The sequence below is a fragment of the Bubalus kerabau genome, chromosome 20 (genome assembly GCF_029407905.1).
Source record: "Bubalus kerabau isolate K-KA32 ecotype Philippines breed swamp buffalo chromosome 20, PCC_UOA_SB_1v2, whole genome shotgun sequence".
Classification (NCBI taxonomy): domain Eukaryota; kingdom Metazoa; phylum Chordata; class Mammalia; order Artiodactyla; family Bovidae; genus Bubalus; species Bubalus kerabau.
Window position 1 is genome coordinate 62,009,853 of NC_073643.1, and position 20,546 is coordinate 62,030,398.

Sequence of the window (20,546 nt, forward strand, 5' to 3'; positions counted from 1 at the left end):
CCAGGGCCCCTCCCACCCAGGGCCCCGGCCCTGCCCCAGGCCCCTCCCACCCGAGCTCTGCCCCGCCCCACCGCGGGCAGCCGCACTCACCGGAACCTGAGATGTAGTCACGGACACGTTGCGAGGCTGCACGCTTAGCTGCACACACTGCAGCAGGTCAGCGGCGAAGCGCTGGGGCTCCGTGGCCCGCTCGCAGGCGTCCTGGCGGGAACAGCTGCAGGCGGGGGCGTGGGCTGGGCTCGGGCAGGAGGCCAGAGGGGCTCCAGGCCACCCTGCACCCTGTCCTGACCCAGGGGTGCTGGGCCTCTGACACTCGGCAGCTCACAGGATGCCCACCGCCCCCAACCGGACCCAGGGGAGTTAGCACTAGGCCAGGGCCTCCAGACTCTCCGCGAGGCTGCCCAGGCCAGACTCACATGCTGTGCAGGACACACCAGCCGCAGTGGGGGTCCCGGGATCCCAGGCACAGCTCACATGACGTGTACTGCACACAGCTCTCCACGGGCACCCGTGTCACCTGGTGGAGGACCCTTGATGTCAGGCTCGCCCCCCAGATACTGGGAGCCCCCGTCTCAGGCCCTCCTTGTGCCTCATCCACTCGAGGGTCACCCCAGTCCTGCCCAAGTCAGGCCACGCAGACCTGCCTCTCTGCAGACACTAGCGGGCCCGGGAGACAGCTCTGTCCGTTCTGGGAGTCACCCGGTCCCTCCTGCCCTGCTGTGCCCTGACATTCCCAAGGGAGCCACAGTCCCCAGTCCTCAGCCAGGAGGTGGGTGGGCCTGCTCACCCCGACCTTGGCCGCTCCCAAGGCGGAGTGACGGCGGGGGCCAGGGCCGGGGGGCAAAGGAGGAGGCAGCTGCCAGGAGGGACAGAGGCCTGGCCTCACCTGCTGCTCCCACTGCCAGGGGTCAGCAGGCGGGGCAGAGGGCAGCGGCGGGCTCCAGGCAGGCTGGGCAGAAGCAGCACAGCGCGTGGCCTGGAGGAAGTGGCCAGGCCAGAGCCAGGAGCCAGGGACCCTGGACGCTCCCCCTCCAACGCCAGCCCCCAGCCTGGAGGCATTCGTCGGGCGTTCACCCCCAGGGGTGCCCAGTCAGTCAGGGAGGAGGTCCGGTGGGCTGGTGAGCCCCCCCAGCTCCTGGGGTGCCCACCTGCTTCTCTGTCATGGCATACAGGTACCGGCGGTCAGGGCTGAGCACCAGGTCACGCAGAATGGGGCTGCCCTCCTGGGCCACCACACTCTCGTAGGCCAGCGCCGGGCGGCCGCCGGGGTTCGAGAGGTCCACCAGGATCTGTGGGAACGAGATCCACGCTGTGTGTGTGTGTCGGGGGGGTCTTCCTGCCCCAGCCCCTCCCGGAGGAACCTGGCAGGACCACTGCACCTGGACCACCTCGTCAAGCGGCGCAGACCACAGCCCAGGTGTGGGGGTCCCCAGGGACAGGACAATCACCACCCAGCACCCGCCCCACCCCCCAGTCTCCAGCCGCATGGCCACAGCCCAGGCAGGGGCCTCGGTCCAGGCCGGCGTCCCGGGGGAAGGGCTGTTTGTGCAGAGGGGAGGAGACACGTGGGATGTCCGGTGCAGATAGAGGGCCCCCCCACCTTGGGCAGGAGACTGAGGGGCTGCTCCGAGAGGGGGGCACCCCGGCTAGAAGGCAGGAGGGCAGGCATGGCACCGGCACTAAAAGGTATCCTAAGCCCCGAACAAGCTGGGCGCTAATCAGCCAGCTCTTCCCTGCCGCTCACGACGCTGCAAGTATTTTTAGCTGCTTTTACCAAACAAATGTATTTAATTAACAGCGAGAGACCCAAGGGGCTTTCCAGAGAGAGGACCCGTGGGGCAGCGTCCTGCCGGCTAGGTCCAGCCTGCGGGGCTGGCTCCGGGCTGGGGGCTCCTCCCAGGCCGCGTGGGGCCCTCGGCCCACCTCCACCGCGGCCCAGCAGCCCTGCTCCTTGCCCCTCACTCGCAGGACGCGGCGGGGCGGGCCTGACTGGCCGGCAGACGCCCCTGGCTCAGGCCAGCTCCCACGGGGGCGGGCGTCCCCGGGCGGAGGCCATGGGGCAGGGGGAGGGGAGGGAGGGATGGGGGTGGGGGGGCCGCATTCCTGAGGGCCCGCGGCCCCCCCACATCCGCTCAGCTGCTGCCCTGCCAGGCGGGCGGGCTTAAGTCAAACCAGACCCGGAAGAGGCGAGTCCAGCTGGGCTGTGGGGGGGCTGGGGGGCCGGACTGGGCCTAGAGCTGCGCAAACAGCCTGGGGGAGCCAGGGCGAGGGCCACAGCAGCCCAGCCTCCGTCCTCTAGGCTGGGCCTGGAGGGGACCCCACAGGCAGCCCCAGGCCGAGGAGGCCAGGAGTCCGGCCTATGCCCCAGCCCAGCCCAGACGTGCCCTGACTGTGCGGGCTCTGCCTCAGTGTCCCCCCACCCCCTCAGTGTCCCCCCACCCCCTCAGCATCCCCCCCGACCCCTCAGCGTCCCCCCGACCCCCTCAGTGTCCCCCCGACCCCCTCAGCGTCCCCCCTTGACCCCCTCAGCATCCCCCCTACACACCCTCAGTGTCCCCTCCACACACCCTCAGCATCCCCCTGTCCCCCACCCCAAAGCCACTCAGGGACTAAATGACCCAGCAGACGGCGCCCGGGCAAGCAGGCCCCACAGCAAACCCCCAGAGCCAGCCAACCAGGCCGACAGGGCCAGGCTGGAATGCGGCCAGGCGGTGGGGAACTGCCCACTGGAGGGCAGGGCAGGGCGGCGTGGATGCAAAAGGCCCTTGCAGATGCACCGCCCACCCCCAGACCCAGGGTAGGCCTGCCCGGCCCTGGCCTGACTGACCACACCCCGGACCTGGGCAGGGACCCCTCAGGAGGGTGCTGAACTGGGCCAGTGTTGGGCCCCAGGCTCTCCCTGCAGACGCCCTGACCCTCCCCTCTCAGGGCAGAGAATACCAGCCGGGCTGTGGGTGAGGCCTGGGGGCGCCCACCCTGGGGGATGGGGGAGACACTGCAGGGAAGGCCCACGTGGGGGGGTGACGCTGGGGTGGGGGTGGGGGCCAGGAATGCCACCACCCCCAGGCCCACAGCCACGGGCTGACCGACTCCAACAGGTGGCTGCCAACAGCTGCGGCCGGAGCGTGCCTGTCCAGCTGTCCACCCGCCAGGCGCCGTCCACCACCCACCTGCCGGCACGGGGCAGCCCCTGGCCCTTACACACGCGAGGCTGCCCCGTTTCTGGAGGGCGCAGAACGCCGGGGGTGCCGGGGAGGCAGGTGCCCCCACACTTCGTGCTGGGCAACCCCCTGGCCAGGCTCAGCAGGGGCCCAGCCCATGGGTGCCAGTCAGGGCTTCTGGCCAGTCCTGGGGCCCGCGCGAGCCGCCAGGGCTGATTTTAGGGCTGCCTGGCCCTGGAGCCCACAGAAGGGGAACCACCCCATGTCCCCAGACCTGCCCGAGAAGCCAGGAGCCGGGACCGCCGGTTGCACCTGAGGCAAAGCAGGGGAGGGGGGTGGCCGGCCGCCAGGGGAGCATTCCAGGGAGAAGGGCCGTGCGGGCCGGGCACGGGGCCAGCCGGCTGGACGGCAGGACACACGCACCCCTGCCTCCAGCTGCCACCCGAGGGCCACCCGCCGGGGCAGCAGGCCTGCAGGAGCTCGGGGGAGACGGCCACACAGGCTGGCCCCATCCCAACCTCCCGGCCGACAGGACCCCGGAGCCCAGGGCACAGCACAGGCAGGTCCTGCACAGGGACCCTGGCCCCAGGGCCCCTCCAGCCGGCTGCCCCCACACCCCTCGCCGTGAGGCCCTGGGCAGCGGCTGCGGGCAGGCAGCTGACGGCCCGGCCAGGTCAGCTGTCCGTCCAGCCCGGAGCCAACAAAGGGTCCATTCTCCGGGCCAAGGGCGGGCGGGGGCCCCGGGGAGGACGTCTGGGCCATGCAGGCTGCTTGCCAAGGCCGGCACGCGCCCTCGCCGCCTGGAGGCAGGGGGCTGCCTGGCTTGGCCCTCTCAGGAGGGGAAAGTGCCCTGTCCCGCCCAACCCAAGACAACCCGATTCCTTGCTGTGAAGTGGGGGCACCCTGGCTGAACCCTCCTGGTCTCCAGGCAGTGGGCCGCGGGGCTGAGACCGCATGGGTGCCCTCCTCCTGTAGACGCGGGAGCCCAGCCTGCTCCCTGCCCCCAGGGGACAGCGGCCCCTGCTCCCCACCTCCCTGCTGGTCAGGCCTGAGGCCCCCGACAGGCCTGCTCCCAGACCTTTCCCACCCCTCACGGGCCACCTTGGCACCCCCTGCTCTGGCTGGGGGCTGCTCCAGGCCCTGTCCCGGGTCCGTTCTCAGGAAGGCCAGAAGGAATCTGATACTGAAAAAGCAATTAGCGATTTCCTCTTGGTGGTAATTAGGTAATTAAAACAGGACTTGCAGGAGGCCTGAGGGCTGTACTTGGGCCAGACACACCTGGTGAGGTGGGAGCGGGGGCCCAGGAATCTCATGCTTCCTGTCCTCAATTCTCAACACACAGACCAGCCCACACAAGCAGTGGTCCTCCCTGACCCTCGGTCTCCTCGTCTGACTGCAGACGACCCACGCACCGCACTGAGAAGTAACAACTTCACAGCCCCAACAGGGGGTGGCGCTTGGAGGGGGGCCCCCCCAAGGCTGAGCCCTGCAAGGGAGGAGGGGACAGCTGCCCGCAGAGTCCGCCCACGGCTGTGGAGGCTGCACGGAGCTGGGATGGGGCCGCAGAAGTTGCTGGGCCTCTCTCACAGGCAGGGGCCACGGCCAGGGATGCCCGGGCAGGCAGCGGTGACCATCTGGCCAGCGGTCCTTGCTGCAAGCCCTGCACCAACGCCCTGCGACAGCAGCTGGCGTGGTGACCCCACTTTCCAGAACCACTGGGCGCCCCAGACCAGACCTCTGTGGCCTCCGCTGCCCACCACAGGGTGCCCAGAGATCTGTCTACCGCGCGCAGGACAGGCCCAATCCCTCCTGCACGGTGAGGGCCCCTCTGACCTGTGAGCCCCCTGTTCCCGCCCCCGGAACACCTCCCGCACCCCATCCTGCACAGGCCTGGCTATGAGGAGCACGGGCCCCACGGATGCTCACAGACGGTCAGCACAAGGCTGCAAGGCCTGCACTGGGACCCCGCAGAGGGGCTGCCGGACCACCCTGGAGGCAGGGTCCCCCCACCGCCACCCAGCGTTCGGGGTCTCCCAGGCTCAGCATCCTGGGGTGGGGAGCAGGTGTTGCCACCTTCCAAGAGCAGCTTCTGGAGACGAGGCCCCTGGAGATGCAGGGGTGGTCCTGTCCCAGCAGCCCACGGTGGGTTCTCCCTGGGGGTGCGGGGCAGGGGCCAGGGCTGCCCGGGGATGCAGCGGTGGTCCCTCCACCCTGAAGGACCCCCTGCAGCAGGGCTCAGCTGTGTCCCCGCCTGGCCCTGGCCCCACAGCCCCGGGAGGACAGGTGCCCCCCCAGGCCCACACTGTGGCTGGGGAGGGTGGGGGCCACCCCTGGCAGGAGTCCAGGGCTGGAGGCCCCCCACCTGCCTTGGGCACCTGGGCCAACTCGAGGACTCCTGGGGGGTCAGGAGATGAGCAGGAGGGGACGGGGTGGGGGTGGGGGCAGGTGCAGGCAGGGCGGGGACCCAGGGGCACCCCCGCCAGCCCATGGCAGCTCCCGTTGGCAGCTCTTCAGTTAATAGGCTGCAATTTTACACAACGCCGTTTGGAGGTGGCCCGGAGCCAGCCGCGTCCCCAGAGCTCCCGGAGTCGCTGTTTAAAGCCCAGGAAGGACCAGCTGTGGGGAGGACGGGGCGGGTCCATCTCAGCGCAGCGGGCCGGGCAGAGGCAGGGAGGGGCCCCAGGCCCAGACTCTGGGAATGCGGGGAGACAGGGCGGGGGGCCAGGCCTGCACTGAACCCCAGGCCCGGCCCTCCCAGGCCCAGAGGAGGGAGCTGGGAGCCTGTGGGGACGGGCACAGCTGGCCAACGGGCCCTGGACCACAGCCACCTCCACCCCCAGGCCCGATCAGGACGACGCGGGAGGGGCCAGGCAGGGGCGGGAATTAGGAATGTGCTGCCAAAGGCCAGGTCAGCGAGAGGCGGGCGGCCGGGAGCAGAGCCCCTTGAGGGGGTCGAGGCTGGAGGCCTCAGGTGGGAACTGCAGGTCAAGGAGCCGGCGGGCCCAGGGACAGAGGGCCAGGCCCAGCATGGGGACGAGAAGCCCCTTCCCCCATGCCCAGGCAGCCCCAGCCCCGGGGGGGATGGGGAGGCTGAGAGACAGGCCCCCCAAAGGTGCGCACTGGTCCACGCAGGGCCCGTGGGGGTTATGCCTCCACGACAGACCCCCTGACCAGCCCAACTCGCAGCCCTGGGTGCAGCCAGACCCCACACCCTCAGGAAGGCCGCCATCCATCCCACGTGGAACACAAGGCCAGCAGGGCCACAGTGGGCAACTGGCCCTGGAAGGCGGGGAGGGCGTGCAGCCGGGGGCCTCAGCTATCACCTCCTTGCTCCTGACGTGGGACCTGCTTATGGGGTCCTGCCGCTCTGAGAGCCACCTCGGGGCCTCAGGTTCCCTCAGCGGGACGGGGGCAAGGGGTGAGGCCGGGACGCAGCAGAGGGAGGCAGGACTGGACCAACCCGTCCTCCCAGCCTCATGGGGTGGCCTTTGAGCAAAGTCGCTGCCTGGCCAGCTGCCCACCAGCTCACTGGCCACCAGGAGGGGCCCCTCTGCCCCAGATGCTAGCCTTCTGCCAGGCGATGAGCTTGAGGGCCCTGCAGGAATGAGTTCTTGAGGCTTCACCCACAGCCCCACCCCAGATGGGCTCCTGTGGCAGGGGGCAAAGACGGCTCCCCAGGGTGCCCCCACAGGGTCTGCGGGCCCTCTCCACTGCAGCAGCAGCAGAACCCTGCTGGAGGCCCCCCCCAGGTAGGGCCAGGACAGTGGGTCACGGGGTGGGCCTGCCACCCCGCACCGACCCCACACTGCCACGGGCAGGACCCCGCAGCACCCAGCACGGGGTGCCCTCGGCACAGCCCCCAGGGCCCAAGGCCCACGGCTGCTTCCACGGGTGGAAAAGCCGGCGCTGGGGGAGGGCCTTGCCCAGAGGCCACAGAGCCAGCAGACTACACGTGGTAGGGACCAGGGACCTGCCCGCCCCCTAGGCCTGGGCACCAGGGCTGAGCAAGCAGAGTCAGGGCCCAGCCCCCACCCGGAGCCCCTGGCCGAGCTGGGTCAGCAGGCAGCCTCCGCCAGCTGTTATTTCATCCACCAGCCCCGCCCCTGCACTGACCCTCAGGGCTCCAGGCACCCCCACCCTCCGGCCCCCAGGAGCTGCGCCCACGGCAGCCGGCCCTCCCTGGGCGGGTCCCTACCCACCCAGCCAGCCAGTGCTGACCCTGGGGCTGCTGCCACCCCAGGATGCCCACCCCCGCCCGGCCCTCGCCCCCGCCCTGCGCACCCCCGGGCTGGGCCCATGGAGGGGCCAGGGAGCTGCCCCCTCACTAGGGCACCCCAACAGGCTCACTGCAGCCAGGGGCGGGCGGGCCGCCAGCCTCACCCTGCCCTTGGCTCTGTGTCTCTGGGCAGAGTGCTGCCTCGGCGACACCCGATCCCAGGGGGATGGGGGTGGAGGGGGGCCGCCCGGCTGGCCCTGCCCCCGCCCCCGCGGTCTTCTGGAGGTCACCTCCGTGGGTGGGCAGGCCTGTAGGCCAACAGGCCCCATCAGCCTTAAGCTGCCATAGGCCTGACCCGCCCCCAGGCCCCGACGCCCAGCCCGGACCTCGACACGTGCTGAACACAGGAGCACCCAGGGAGCGCGAGGAGGCAACGGTCCCAGGGACTGGGGCCCCCTCCGCACCAGGACACGCGGAACAGGCGCTGGCGCCCTGGCAATGACCCTGTGCTGACCTTGCGGATGCGGCCGCTGCGCGTGCCCACAAACACCACCGTGCGGCCCCGGTAGTCATAGGCGGCCACGGCGGTCAGGCCATCGTCTTTGTCCACGAATAGGGGCGTCCCCTCGATGGTGACCGTGCCGCCCAGGGGCTGGTTGAAGTCCTGCCCGCAGAAGTCGTCGTCAATCTGCAGGGGCTAGAGAGGGAGGCGGGGGGTGAGGCCCAGGCCGTCCCGCGGGGAGACGCTGCGGCCGTGCGGGGCTGGGGGTGGCCGGCACAGCTGCGGTTGGTCGTGGGGAGACGGAGGCCCTGGGAGCTGCTTGAGCAGCAGGAGCCCAAGGTGAAGGACACCTCTCACGCCCACCAGGCCCAGGCCCCGCCCCCCACCACGGGGGCACAGGGAGCGGCGGGGGGCACACAGGTGCGTGCCAGGGGCACATGGGGAGCTGGGGTGGCTCACTCAGGACAGGATGCGGGGTGACACCTAATAGGCAGCGGGAGGGGCCGGCTGCGAGGAGGCGTCTGCAGGGGAAGGAAGCAATCGATGGTGCAGGTTCCGGAGCCGGGCAGGGAGGGCGGCCGAGGGGACAGGGTCAGGCAGCTCCAGGCCGGCTGAGGTTTGTGGGGGGTGGGGGGCGGGGCGGGGTCCAGGATGCTGGCTGGGGGGCCGAGGTGGGAGGGACCAGGGCAGATGGGAGGGGCAGTGGGGGTCGTGCCCAAGAAGGGGGTGCACGTGGAGCACACAGGGACCTCAGCAAGGCACCCGCCAGGAGTCTCCAGCTGCACCGAGGAGGCCCGATGCTCCCCGGCCAGAGACGGGTCGGGGTTTCCCGGGGCCACCAGCAAGCCCCGGGCAGCAGAGGCGCCGGAGGCCCTCCGAACAAGCCCTCACCCTCTACGAGTCTGGGGTCTCCAGTGGAAGACCGTCCTTTCTGGGGGAGGGCAACAGACACTCCTCAAAAAGCAGCTGGCCCCGTCAGGGCCTAGAGACAGGACATACAGTGCCAGCCAATGGGCACTGAGCGGCCCCAGCTTCTTGCCCTTCCAGGTGAGGCGCACAGCCAGGCACCAGGGCAGCAGACAGCAGAGCCTCCAGATGGCACCCTGAGAGGGGATGTGCCTGCTGCCCGCCTGACCCTGGTCTGGCCCCAGCTCGCCCTTTACTGGCCACGTACCCTGGACATCACTTCACTTCTCAGTGACCTCATCTGTGAAACAGAGACAAGGCCCGGCCAGCCAGAGCCCAGAACAGTGCGAGGCACGAGGGCGGGGGCTCTGTCCACGGCCGCGAGGGTACACAGACACGGTCACATCACCTGTTTTCTCAAGGGGTGGGACGGCCGCAGCACCGACCCGGGAGACGGCCGTGCTTCGTGCTCCGGGCCAGCGGGGCGGGGTGCTCACCGAGTTGATGCAGCCCAGCTCCTTGTTGAGCAGCCAGGGCAACGAGAGCTTGCCCTCACCACGATAGCAGGACTGGATGCGCGCCTTGATCTTCTCCTTGATGGCCCTGAGCGTGAAGAGGCAGAGCACCGACTCCCGCGGCGGCTTCACGCGGTTCTTCTGGCCCTGGGCGAACACGGTGAACAGCACGTCCTCGTCCTCGGCCAGGCCCAGCTGGCGGGCCAGGGCCCGGCCCGGCCGGCTCAGGTAGGCGTCCTGCACCAGGCGGTACTCCACGCCCGCCTGCTCGCAGCCAATGGGGAACTCAACGTACGAGTAGAACTTGGGGTCGTCCACGCACAGCCGCACGATCTTGGACGTGAAGAAGTGCTCACCAGCAGCGTCGGGCGAGGTCAGCTGCGTGTCCAGCTGCAGAGTGAGGTAGTACACGAAGTGCTCGCTGCGGAAGCTGTACACGTAGTAGATGTCGAAGGCCGGGAACTTGGACAGCGTGTCTGAGGGGATCTTGAGCTGCGAGGACACAAACTCGTCCTGGTACACGAAGCCAAACATCTCTGCGTCCTCCTCGTTGGCCATGAGCCGGCGGCTGGACAGTGTGGGGAAGTACTCGGACTTGCCGTCGATGGGCGTGCCCACAAAGAGCTTGGCCTGCGCCTGGCCAGGCGGCCCAGCGATCAGCACGCCGGCCATGCTGCCCGCCTCGCGCACGCCCGACAGGTAGTGCTCCTTGCGGTGGTGCGGCTCGCCCAGCTTGAAGAGGTCGTCCAGGCGCAGGAACTGGCAGATGCCTTGTGAGGCGCTGCCGCAGGCCAGCAGGCGGTTGGCGGGCTGGTCCAGCAGCAGCAGCTTGTTGACGTTGTCGGTGCTGCCCAGGCCGTGCGGGCAGGACTGCACGCTGGGCGGCGGGTAGCACTTCTCATTGTCCTCCACCGGGCCCGTCACGTGCGCCCGCAGCAGCGTCAGGTTCCCCGACAGCTTGTAGATGCGGTTCACAGCGCCCACGTACACCTCGCCTGTCTGCTCGTGGACCACCAGGTGGGTCAGCGCCCAGTCGCTGGCAGTGAAGGTGCGGAAAGGGGGCTGCAGACCCCCGCCCGCCTGGGGCGCGCCCCCCAGCAGGAGCAGCAGCAGGATCAGCAGCAGCAGCAGCGGAGCCCGTGGGCTCAGACGTGGCAGCAGCATGACGGGCCGGGGCCTTGGGCCAAGGCGCTCAGGTCCTGCGGGGCCACGCATCATAGGAGCCTCAGCCCTGCGGGGAGGAGGGACAGGGCGTGTCACCTGTGCCATCACCGAGCTCCAGTGCCCATCCTCTGCCGGGATGTCCCACTCGTGGGGCGCGGCCTGACCCTCTGGGAGTCGCCAGAGGGGCAAGGGAGAGCCCTTTCCCGCCTGGAGCCCCGGGAGCAGCTATACTGAGCCCCACACCCCAACAGGCAGCGAGAGCCATGCGAGCTCCACCGCTGCCCGGTCCGTGGCTGGGCGGATAGGGACCCAGGACCAGCAGGTGGGTGACAGACCTGGGCTTGCCCACGCCCCCCAGGGAGCAAGGCTCCCGGCTCCAAGCTCCCATGGTGGTGACCACCTCTCTGCCCAAGCGCCTTGTGGGCTGGACAGTACTACTCACAGGTAGTAGAGAACTCACTCGTGTGGTCCCCGCACCTGGCCCCGCCGCCAGCCCTGCTCTGAGACCCCGCCCCATCCCCGCCCACCTACCCCCGCCCCGCCCCCACACTGCTCTCGGAGACCACGCCCCCGAACCTCGCCCCGCCCCCAGCCCTGCTCGCTAAGAGCCCGGCTCCGTCCCCGGCCCCGCCCCCTTCTCTGAGACGTTCCCCCAGCAGCGGGCGGCATGCACCTCCCATCCCCAGCCAATGCCCCGGCCCTGCCTCCTCGCAAACAATCTCATCTCCCCACAGCCCGGCAGCTGGCAGCCACACTCCAGGTTACGTGTAGCTTCTGGGGCCCGCAGCCACGTGGTTGACCGGGTCGCCGGCCAGGGTCTCCCCGTCTGTGCAGTGGTGACCACGAGGTTCCTCTCCTGGGTGACAGCGAGCAGGCCGGGGTGCCCAGTCAGGGTCCCGCCTCAGCTGTCCCCGGACCTGCGGGCTGAGGGCAGCAGCCACGAGCTCTCCAGCTGTCTGTCACCTCTATAGTCTGAGGCCCGAGCTGTCCCCAGACACTGTCCCCACCAGCACGAGAGCTGCTTAAGTCCCAGAGGCCAGCCCAGGACCCGCCCATGTGAGTGAGTGACTGGGCCCTGCCGCCCACCCCAACCTCACTCCCCACACCCTCTTCCCTTCGGGGATGCTGAGCCTCGAGAACTGAGGTGTGGGGGTGCTGGTAAGCACTCCACGGGTGACGGGTGGGGGCCTGAGGGGGGATGCTGAGCCCCCAGAAAGGGGGGGAGCTGTGGCCAGCATCCCACAGGAAGGGCACCAGGCAGTGTTGCCGCAGGACCCTGCCCACAGGCTGTGAGCTTCCCCCTCACTCCCTGCCCAGACACCCCCAACAACTATGGCCGCCAGGGACCTCCCAGGCGGCAGGGAGAGGAGTCCTCAGCCCCTGCCTCAAGCTCAGGAGCCCAGGGCAGAGCAGAACCGGAGAACAGGCTCCTCAGGACTCGGCAGGGCCTGGGCTGAGTGCTTACGAACTCCAAAGAAAACATGAATCACTCACCGTTTATCAGTTCAAAGCAGGCCTGCAATTACCAGGGGCTGGGCTCTCCCCTCCTCCGGATAATTATACACGTCCTAATGCAATTACGGGCCCTACTTTTTATATTAAACAGGAGGGACCCAGCTGAAGAAGCGCCATCCAAACGCCAGCCTGGCCGGGGGCCTGCTGCCCCTCCCCCAGCAGGGCTGCCCAGAGGACCAGTCAGGGGTATGGGGCTGCAGCCAGCAAAAGGGGGCGTCGAGACCACCCCCTCACAGGAACCACTAAAGACAGCTGGGGGACTCCCCCTACCCGCGAGGAACGGGGCCGTGGCTCAGATAGACCCAAGGTCACCCAGCTAGATGTGCACACTCCTACGGAGACCTGGACTCCCACGGGCCTCTGCTCTGCCCAGGAAAAAATGTATTCATTCCAGAGCGGCTGCTGGGGAGGGCCATGCCGGCCGGGGGGGAGGGGAGCCCTGACAGATGCGAGCTCTGGGCCCGTGCAGGGGTCTGGGGAGGCACTTCCACCTGCTGGTCAAGGACCAGGCCTGACGCTGGCGGGGGAGGGGCACCCCGGGCGCAGAGCAGCAGGAGCAAAGGCCGGGGTGGAACCTGCTGGACCGCGCAGAGGGCAGAGAGGGTGCCTGCAGCACCAATCAGAGCCAGGCCGGGAGGGAGAAGCTGCCCGGGGCACAGGGCTGGGTGTGCCGACGGGAGGTGAGCAGGGCAGGGAGCGGCCCGGCGGCCTCCACGCCCGCACAGGACCAGCTCAGCCATCCACCAGGGCGTGGAGAGCGCGCCGCCCGCTTCTCTGCCGGCCGGCGGCCACCGCCGCTCCGCGCCCTGAGAAACAAAGGCCCTCAGAGGCTTCTTCCCAGAGGGACGGCCCCAATCTCCCCCGCCTCACTGGCCAACTCCCCAGCCACATCTGGACCCTCGCGGAACTCGGACAGCTTGAGGCATGGGGGACGTAGAAGACACGGCGTCCTACCCAGGGGTGCCTTGTCGGTCAGAGCCGGAGCCAAGAGCTGCCCCGTCACCCCACCTCCCCCACACAGGCTCCCGGAGGTGGCCGCCTGCTCCCCTCCAGGCCTGTCTGAGGGGGCCGGGATCCAGGGCACTCGAGTCCTGCTCCTCAGGAAAAGTGCCTGCTCCCCGGCTCCCCAGAGTTATCCTCTCCTCCCGACCCCATTTCACACGCGGAGATGTTCCTTGGCGTGAGGAGGGGCTTACAAGACACCAACCACGGCAGAGCCGGCGAAGGGCAGTCAGCTTGGTTCCCAGCTCTCATCCGTCCCCTACCCCCAAGCACACCACCTCAGCCACACCGGGGCTGGCCAGGCCTCTGCAGCGCCGTCTCCTCTACCTGAAATGCCCACTTGGGGACTCCCGGGCCCCCTCCCAGGCCGACTTGCTGCCGGGCCTGAAAGAAATCACCGGCTTCCCAGTTCGCCCCTGGCGCAGCACCTGGTCTCCCCTGCACACCCCAAATCAGCAGGGCGCCAGGGGACCTGCCTGGGCGAGCTCCCCAGGGCCCGAGGAGCGAGGCTCAGCCCACCCTGCGCAGAGCCTGAGAACCGGCCTCGGCTCGGAAAGAGGTGGGGCAGCGCGGAGAGCCGCACCACCGGATTCCAGGCTCCGGGGCTGAAGGCTCGGTCCACGTCCCCCAACACACACCCCTCTTTCTTTCAAGGGGCGTGGCCCCAGCACCCCACAGATTAACCAGGGGCAGCTCCAGGCCCTAGACGGCCGCCGGAGCTCCTCTCGCCCCCTTCCTGGGCTGTCCCTGTGGTCTCGGAACGGGCGTGGGTCCGCGAAGTCGCAATCCCCTCCCCGAGGCCGCCCGATCGCGCCCCGCGGCAGCCAGCCCCGCCGCCCACCAGGCCCAGGGCCGCGCAGGAGCCCTCGGAGCGGCCACGGGAAGCGACTGACCCTGGAGAGGCCCCGCGCGGGGCGGCGAGGAGGCCGGGCGCGCGGCTGGCGCACCGCCCCTCCCAGCCCGCGCGGGCCTGCGGGCCTGGGCGGACCGGCGCCCACTCCGACCCCGCGGGCCTGCCGGCGCCGGACGTCCAGCGCGCTCCGGTGACCCGGGCCGGCCGAAGGGCCCCCCCGGCAGCGCTGCAGCGAACTTTCTCCACGCCTGGCTGTGAGGAGGCGGTGCGGCCCGCGAGCTCGGCGGGCAGGGTCCCATCCCGGCCGGGCGGGGACGCGCGGGCTCAACGCCGGCGCCGCGGCCGCGCCCGGACACGCGTGAACCCAGCGGGAGCCGCAGGGACACGCGGGGGCGCGGACACGCGCGCCGCAGCCCCCCCACCCCCGCATGCCCCCTCCCCGCCGCTCGGCCGCAGCCCCGAGGAGGCCGGCCCGGGGCCGCCCAGAGCCTGGACCCCCGCTGGACCATCGCCGGACCCCCGCCCGCCCCGCCGCGGGGAAAGTTGAGCCCCTACTCACAGGCTGCCCCGGGGCGCGCCCGCCGCCGGCCATCGCAGCTCGCCGCCCGCGCCGCCGCCCGCCCCTGCCCCGCCGCGGGGCCGCTGAAGCCGCGCAGGCCGCCCAGGCCGAGGCCGCCGCGCCCGGGCTCCGCTGCGTGGCCGCCGCCGCTGCCCAGCATGAATGGGGCGCCAGGCGCGCGGATGCGGACCGGCCTCGCTCTCGCCGCCCGCGGAGCGCCGCGCGCATGCGCCGCCCTGGGGGCCGGGCCGGGGCGGGGCCTGCGCGGGGGCGGGGCCGGAGGCGGCCTCCAGGGGGCGCTCGATCCCCGCCGCCGGCCTATGCCCACCGCACGCTGCAAAGGGCAACGCCGCCGCCGGCAGCCGCTGCCCCGGAACCGGACCCAGATGCGGCCGCGATCCGGAACGGCGGTCTCGGCCCGGGATCCTCATAGGGCTGCGGGGCGCGCGGTCCGGGAGGAGGCGGCGGGCTGGGTGCGGGGACTTGAGCGAGGCGCTCGGGGCGGCGAGTGGGGCCCGGGAGGCACACCCGGCGGGGGTCGCGGGGCAGGGGGCCGCAGGAGGCGGGGGGTGGGGGGTGGGGCGGCCGGACGTAGGAGCTGGCTGGGGCAGGTCAAGGGCCCGCCGAGCGGGGGTCACGGGGCTAGGCTGGGGGCGCACGAGGCGGGGGTCGGGATGTAGAAGCTGGCTGGGAAGGTCCAGGGCACGCCGGGCGGGAGTCGCCAATCCGAGCTCACGAGTCGGCAGGGCAGGGGCGGTCGCCGTGGCCGCGCCCCCGCAGCAGTGCGCGCGCCCCGGGGCCGTTCGAAGGTGGGTCCGAGCGCGGGCACCTGGTCAGGGCTAGGCGAGGCGGCAGGAGCCGTGGGGACGGCTGAAGGGCCCGGGGCCGGAGTGCGGGGGGACCAGCTGGGGCGGGGCCGCGGCCGCCGGATGGCCGGGAGCCAGGCGGTCACCCGCAGGAGAGGGACCCCGCAGGCTCGGGCGACCCCTGCCCCTCCCCACCTCCAGGGGCTGAGTCCTGGATTCCGAGCTGCTGTTCTCCATCTCCTGTGGGTCTAGCACGAGATGTCGTCCACCGAGCGACATCTGGGGACGTGGGGACGCGGTCTGCGTGGTGGGGGCCCAACCCAGTGGCCGGAGTCACCGGAAGGTGTGCGGATCCCAGCGTGGCTGGTTGGGCGCAGCGGGCCCACCAGCCTGCCCTGGGACCACACCCCTCTCGCTCAGCCTCCGGAATGTCCCTGGCTGCCCCCACCCCCCACTCCCTGCTCCCAACTCCTGTCACCTGTGGGCCCCTCCCCGAAGAACCCCTGACATGACACTCAGCATCACGCAGGGCCATCCTTCCAGGCAGTGGATAAGGCACTCCAGACAGCAGAGCTGGTCGTCTTTATGACCCTCAGCCACCAGAGGAGTTCTTCAGCCTGTCAAAAATAAAGGAAAATAGGGGTCAGTCTGACTACCTTCATGTTGGTTATTTTTGTTCACTAAAAATTACCAGAGGAAATACCAAAGTAAGCCAGGCCTTAGGACAAGATATTTACAACACCTGTACACTTGACAACAGCCGCATAGCCAGGATTTAGGAGGGATCCCCAAGAATCAACAAGGCCACAATCCATCAGGGACCCAGGACAGAAACCCCAACACGCACAGCGTTGGAGCAAAAATGGCAAATAATTGTTGCTCCCAAGAGCCCCGCACAGGGTCTCTGCCCCTGGGAGGCCAGTCCGGTGCAGATGGAGAGGGGAGCAGAGAAGGGGACCTTGTGGGCTGGAGGCTGCAGCCCAGGCAGCACCCCCCCCCCACCGTCCCGTCCCCTCACATGGAGGGAAATGAGTCAGCGGGCACTGGGCTCTTCCTCCTTGGGTTTCCTGTGTGGGTTTCGCTTCTGTTGCCATTTGAGAGGGCAGGCAGTGTGCGGGGCTGCGGGAAACAATTGCAAGAGCCAGAATCAAATCCACTGGGGATGGGGGGAGGGGGGGGCGCTTCCAAATGCGCACATTCCTTCGGGATCGCTTCTGCATCTCTACCTCAGAGCTTTGTGCAGAAGGAACTCTGGGGGCCTCTCCGCAAGGGTCGGAGGAGGGAGGCACCCTCCTGGGCAGATCCTCCAGGGGCTCACTTCACACCCTCCCACCCCACTCCCATGGTGTGTGCACACGCTCACACAGAGCTACAGAGTGTGCAGTGCCCTGAGGAGTGAGCGCTGGCCGCCACTGGGCACGCAGGGTGACTGCAGTCACCATCGCCTCTGGGAAGCCCACTCCGGCCACTGGGTGGGGCGAGGATGGGGGTCTGCCAGGGGGCAGGGTCAAGGAGACGCAGATGGAGGGGTGCACAGCGAGCCATGTCCCAGAGCAGGAGCAGGGCTCGCCCAGGCGCAGGCCCTGAGGGAGGCCCCCTGCCCCACCCTCCCTCCCCAGCAGGCCCCGTGGTCGAGCGGACAGGTCTCACCAGACCCGAGCTCCCAGGGGGTCAGGGGAGCTGCAGGGGACAGGGCACATCCCCTCCCACCCCCGTCCCTGGGCTCTGCTGCCTGAGGTCACACCCACGATGGCCTCTGTGCCTGGTGGCCTTGGCAGCTCCGGGTGCTCCTTGCCCAGCAGGTCCGGGAAGAGTCCCAGGATGGACCCTCATGAGCGGGCTGAATCACAGGCCCCCACGGACCAGTCACCGCAGCCAGGAGTAGAGCCTCTCAGGGCCATACTGGCGCAGGGAGCTCTCCGAGTGAGGGCAGCTTCGGGGAGGGAGTCCCCAGAGAAAGCCCACGTGCAGGCATTCAGCAAGCTGCTGGAAGTGGCAGACAGGGCCCCAGCCAGCCGCTGGCCTCCCCTTCCTGGGTCCACTGGGCCTGCGCCCCTGCTGTGCCCTTGGCCGGGGGCCCCCACTGCTGCCAACCTCTCAAGGCCCAAAGTGCCCTCCGCCTCCAGGAAGCCTTCCTGACTGCAGTTTCCTTGGGCTTCCTGGCCCACTCTTGGCCAGTGGTGGTGAGCCTGGGCTCAGAATCGCTGTCCTTGGGGAGGCACCCAGGTCACTGTCAGCACCGCACCGTAGGGAAGACAGGAGCAGAGCCCCTGCCTGCCACTCCACAGACACCCCTGAGAGCTGTGGGGGCTCAGGGTCACCTTGTTCTGCGGCTGCAGTGAGACGGCTTCAGGGGACAAGTGGGTGACCGATGTAAACAGTGATGCAGGCTGGCTGGTGGGTTCCTGCCCTGTGGGAAGCAGGGACGAGCATCGGGCAGGCTGGAGGGAACCGGCGGGAAGAGCCCCGATAGGGTCTGCAGCCGGCACAGCACATGCCAGCCCCAGGGGGTCCCAAGTGGGAACCCGTCGCCCTGAGGGTCACAGTCAGCTCACCGGGACAGTCCTTGGAGGGCTGGCCTCAGCAGGACCGTGGCCTCCACCCTGGGTGGGGCCCAGTGGCCCCTACACCCCACAGCCCAGGGGTGAGAGCCTGGAAGCAACCCAAGCCCTCGCTGTGCTGAAATTCCCAGGAGGTGGCACTCCCACCCAAAGTAACCGGCAACCCAGCTGCCCACGCCCAAAGGGTCAGAGGAGGCCAGCTGTGAACCCAGGGTGGAGATGCAGATGGGGGTCTCAGCCCACAGCCCCCAAACGTGCAGGACCCCACCCAGTGGCCGTCAGAGGGGCACCGGGGTGCCAGCCTGGTGGTGCAGGGCCAATGAACACCAATGTGCAGGTGACGCGAGGGGGCAGCTGGCTCGGGGGAGAGAACCCGGGGCTTCGCGGGGCCTCTGTCACCACTCCTGCCGTCGGAGGCCTCGGTGTGGAAGGGCCACTCCTGGGACAGCTACGGCGTGGACACGGACATGGCAGGTGACGGGCGCCTCCACTAAGCATCAGACGCGCACTGGACGCAGCACTGGACCGGGTGCCCCTGTGGGCACGCCGTGGAGGGAAGGTGGCCTACAGCACCTAGGAGAGGGCAGCAGCATCAGGTCCACAGCAGGAACTTCTCTGACACGACAGCTTTCGGGGCTGGAGCAGGTTCCGGGGGACGGTGTCAGCCAAGCAGGGCCAACTCTGCGTCCCCGTCGCGGTGACTGTTCCCAGAGCGCTCTTGTGGCAGGGGACACGGGACTGACACACGCCAGGCATGGGCATCAGCCCCCACGCTGCAGGACAGTCCCCTGGGGTGTGGGCGCTGGGGGTCGGGAGAGGGTGCAGGCCTCCGCCCTGCCCTAACACCCCGGGAAGCCGTCCCTGGAGACAACGGTCACCTCCAAGTAGGCAGGTGAAGGGGACCCTCCATGGTTGCCCCTCTGGAAGCAGAGCTGTGCCTGAGGCCTCGTGACCAGGCAGGCTGGACAGTGGACGTCCCACCAGTGAAGACCCCCACAAGACCTGGCCGGGCACCCTGCCTGACCACATCCCCACAACTCCAGTCTTCTAGCGCGTCACCTCCTCAGAGAGGCTCCCGACTGGAGTCCTGAGCGTGCCAACGCCCCACTAGTTCACACATCGTGGGGGGCCCAGGAGTCTGGGAGCCTCGACCCAGGATGTGGGGCCAGGTACCAGCCTGAGTCCCCACTCGGCCACTGAGCCGCGCAGCTGGGCAGGCTGGCCCCCACAGTCAGACCCAGACCCCCGCCCGGCCCACCCTGTGCCCCTCAGTGGCAGCCGGTGGGCACAGGGGGGCTCAGTGTGGGAGCAGTGATGGTGAGAGGGAAGCTGGAGTTTCCAGGGAGGCTTTGGAGCCACCCAAGTTCCCCTGCGTGCCACCCTTTCTGGGAAGACCCTCCCTGGGGGAGGTCCCTGTACCCTTGGGCTCTGTGTAGGAGCAGAGGCTTTGGAGGCAGAGACTCAGGGTTCCAAACACCCCCAGCTCCACGCCTACCAGGGCCCCATCCCTCAGCGCCTTCTGGGAGTCTTGGGGTTGCTGTAAGGGCCAGAGGAGCTCACGGGGACTCCCCAGCTGCCCCGCCTGCCAGCAGGGAGGGACCATGAACATCCCTCTCCAAGGCGAGGACCAGGCTCAGGGGCCCCTTCCTGCCCCCCACACTGTGTCACAGGGAAATCTGTGATTTCCCGAATCTACCGCAAGCTCCACCGGCAGGGAGGGGCCGTGAACGTCCTTCTCCACGCGAGGCCCCTTCCTGCCCCCCACGCCTTGTCACAGGGAATCTCTGTGATTTCCCAAACCCACCACGAGCTCCCCATGTGATGCTGTTTCCCCGTCCCTATGAGGTCACCCTGCTGACCTTGCCCAGCCCCGCCTCTCCCGGGAAGCCTCCCTAAGCTCTGCCCATCAGCTGGTCATCAGCAGCCCCAGGCCAGTGGGCTCTGGACCTGAGTGCATGTCAGCACCTGGGTCTCCTCCATGCGGCGCCATCACGGGGTCCCTGGCAAGGAGAGTGAGGAGCAGAAAGGACCAGCCCCCCATCTCCTGTGTCCTTGGCGGGGAGGGCTGAAGGCAGCCATGCCACTCCCTAGCCTGGTACAGGCCCTGTGAAGGGCAGGGGGCGGCAGGGAGAGACAAGACTTGGCCACACTGCTGCCTCAGCCCCATGCACTGCGGGACAGGCGGGGCTCTGGGAGGACAGATACCGAGGTGACATTTGCAATCTCTAGCTGCTAGGGCAACACCAGAGAAACAGAAGACAGGAACAGTCCTGATGAAAACCAGGCTGCGCTTCACGCAAGGACATGTTCACTGACGTGGACGCCTGCTTCAGGCACGGCTGGCTCCAGGAGCCCAAGCACGTCCCTGGGCGTCTGTCGCTCAGCCCCACCTTCTTGCGTGAGCACTCTCGGGGGTGATGTCCCAGCGGCACACTGGGCCCACTGGAGTCGTGTGACTGGCCCTTCCCGCTGCCCACTGCAATGTGAACTGCCGGGCCGGGCACGCCCGCCTGGCGTGGCAGCTGCTGCAGCCCTGGTTTCCAAGACGCCTGGCCTCCTGGGTTTCTAAGCAATTACAACAGGGCTTTTAAGTATTAAAATATTACGCTCATGGTGAAAAAAAATCCAAGTAGTGCATGAGTGAAGCCCCAGGAAAGGCCACCTCCCCACCAGGCCCCGGTCACCTCCCAGGAGCGCGGTGTCCCCAGCTCCCCGCATCCTGGCAGAGATTCACCCAGGATGCCCCTGCCTCTCTGCAGAGAGGACGCACAGCACCCCTGCCCCCA

General features: G+C 69.1%; 1 protein-coding gene across 1 annotated transcript in view; it reads right to left on the reverse strand.

Annotated features, from left to right (window-relative positions):
- The window catches only part of PLXNA1 (plexin A1), a 38,174-nt gene extending 23,655 nt beyond the window's left edge, over positions 1 to 14,519 (reverse strand). The window contains exons 1-6 of the mRNA XM_055557842.1: positions 14,394 to 14,519; positions 9,283 to 10,531; positions 7,892 to 8,074; positions 1,149 to 1,289; positions 417 to 517; positions 91 to 214 (exon numbers count right to left, since the gene is read on the reverse strand). Of these exons, the coding sequence (XP_055413817.1) occupies positions 91 to 214; positions 417 to 517; positions 1,149 to 1,289; positions 7,892 to 8,074; positions 9,283 to 10,518 (1,785 nt within the window). The 5' untranslated portion in view covers positions 10,519 to 10,531; positions 14,394 to 14,519. The remainder of the gene's footprint in view (positions 1 to 90; positions 215 to 416; positions 518 to 1,148; positions 1,290 to 7,891; positions 8,075 to 9,282; positions 10,532 to 14,393) is intronic.
- Between the last annotated feature and the right edge of the window lie 6,027 nt (positions 14,520 to 20,546).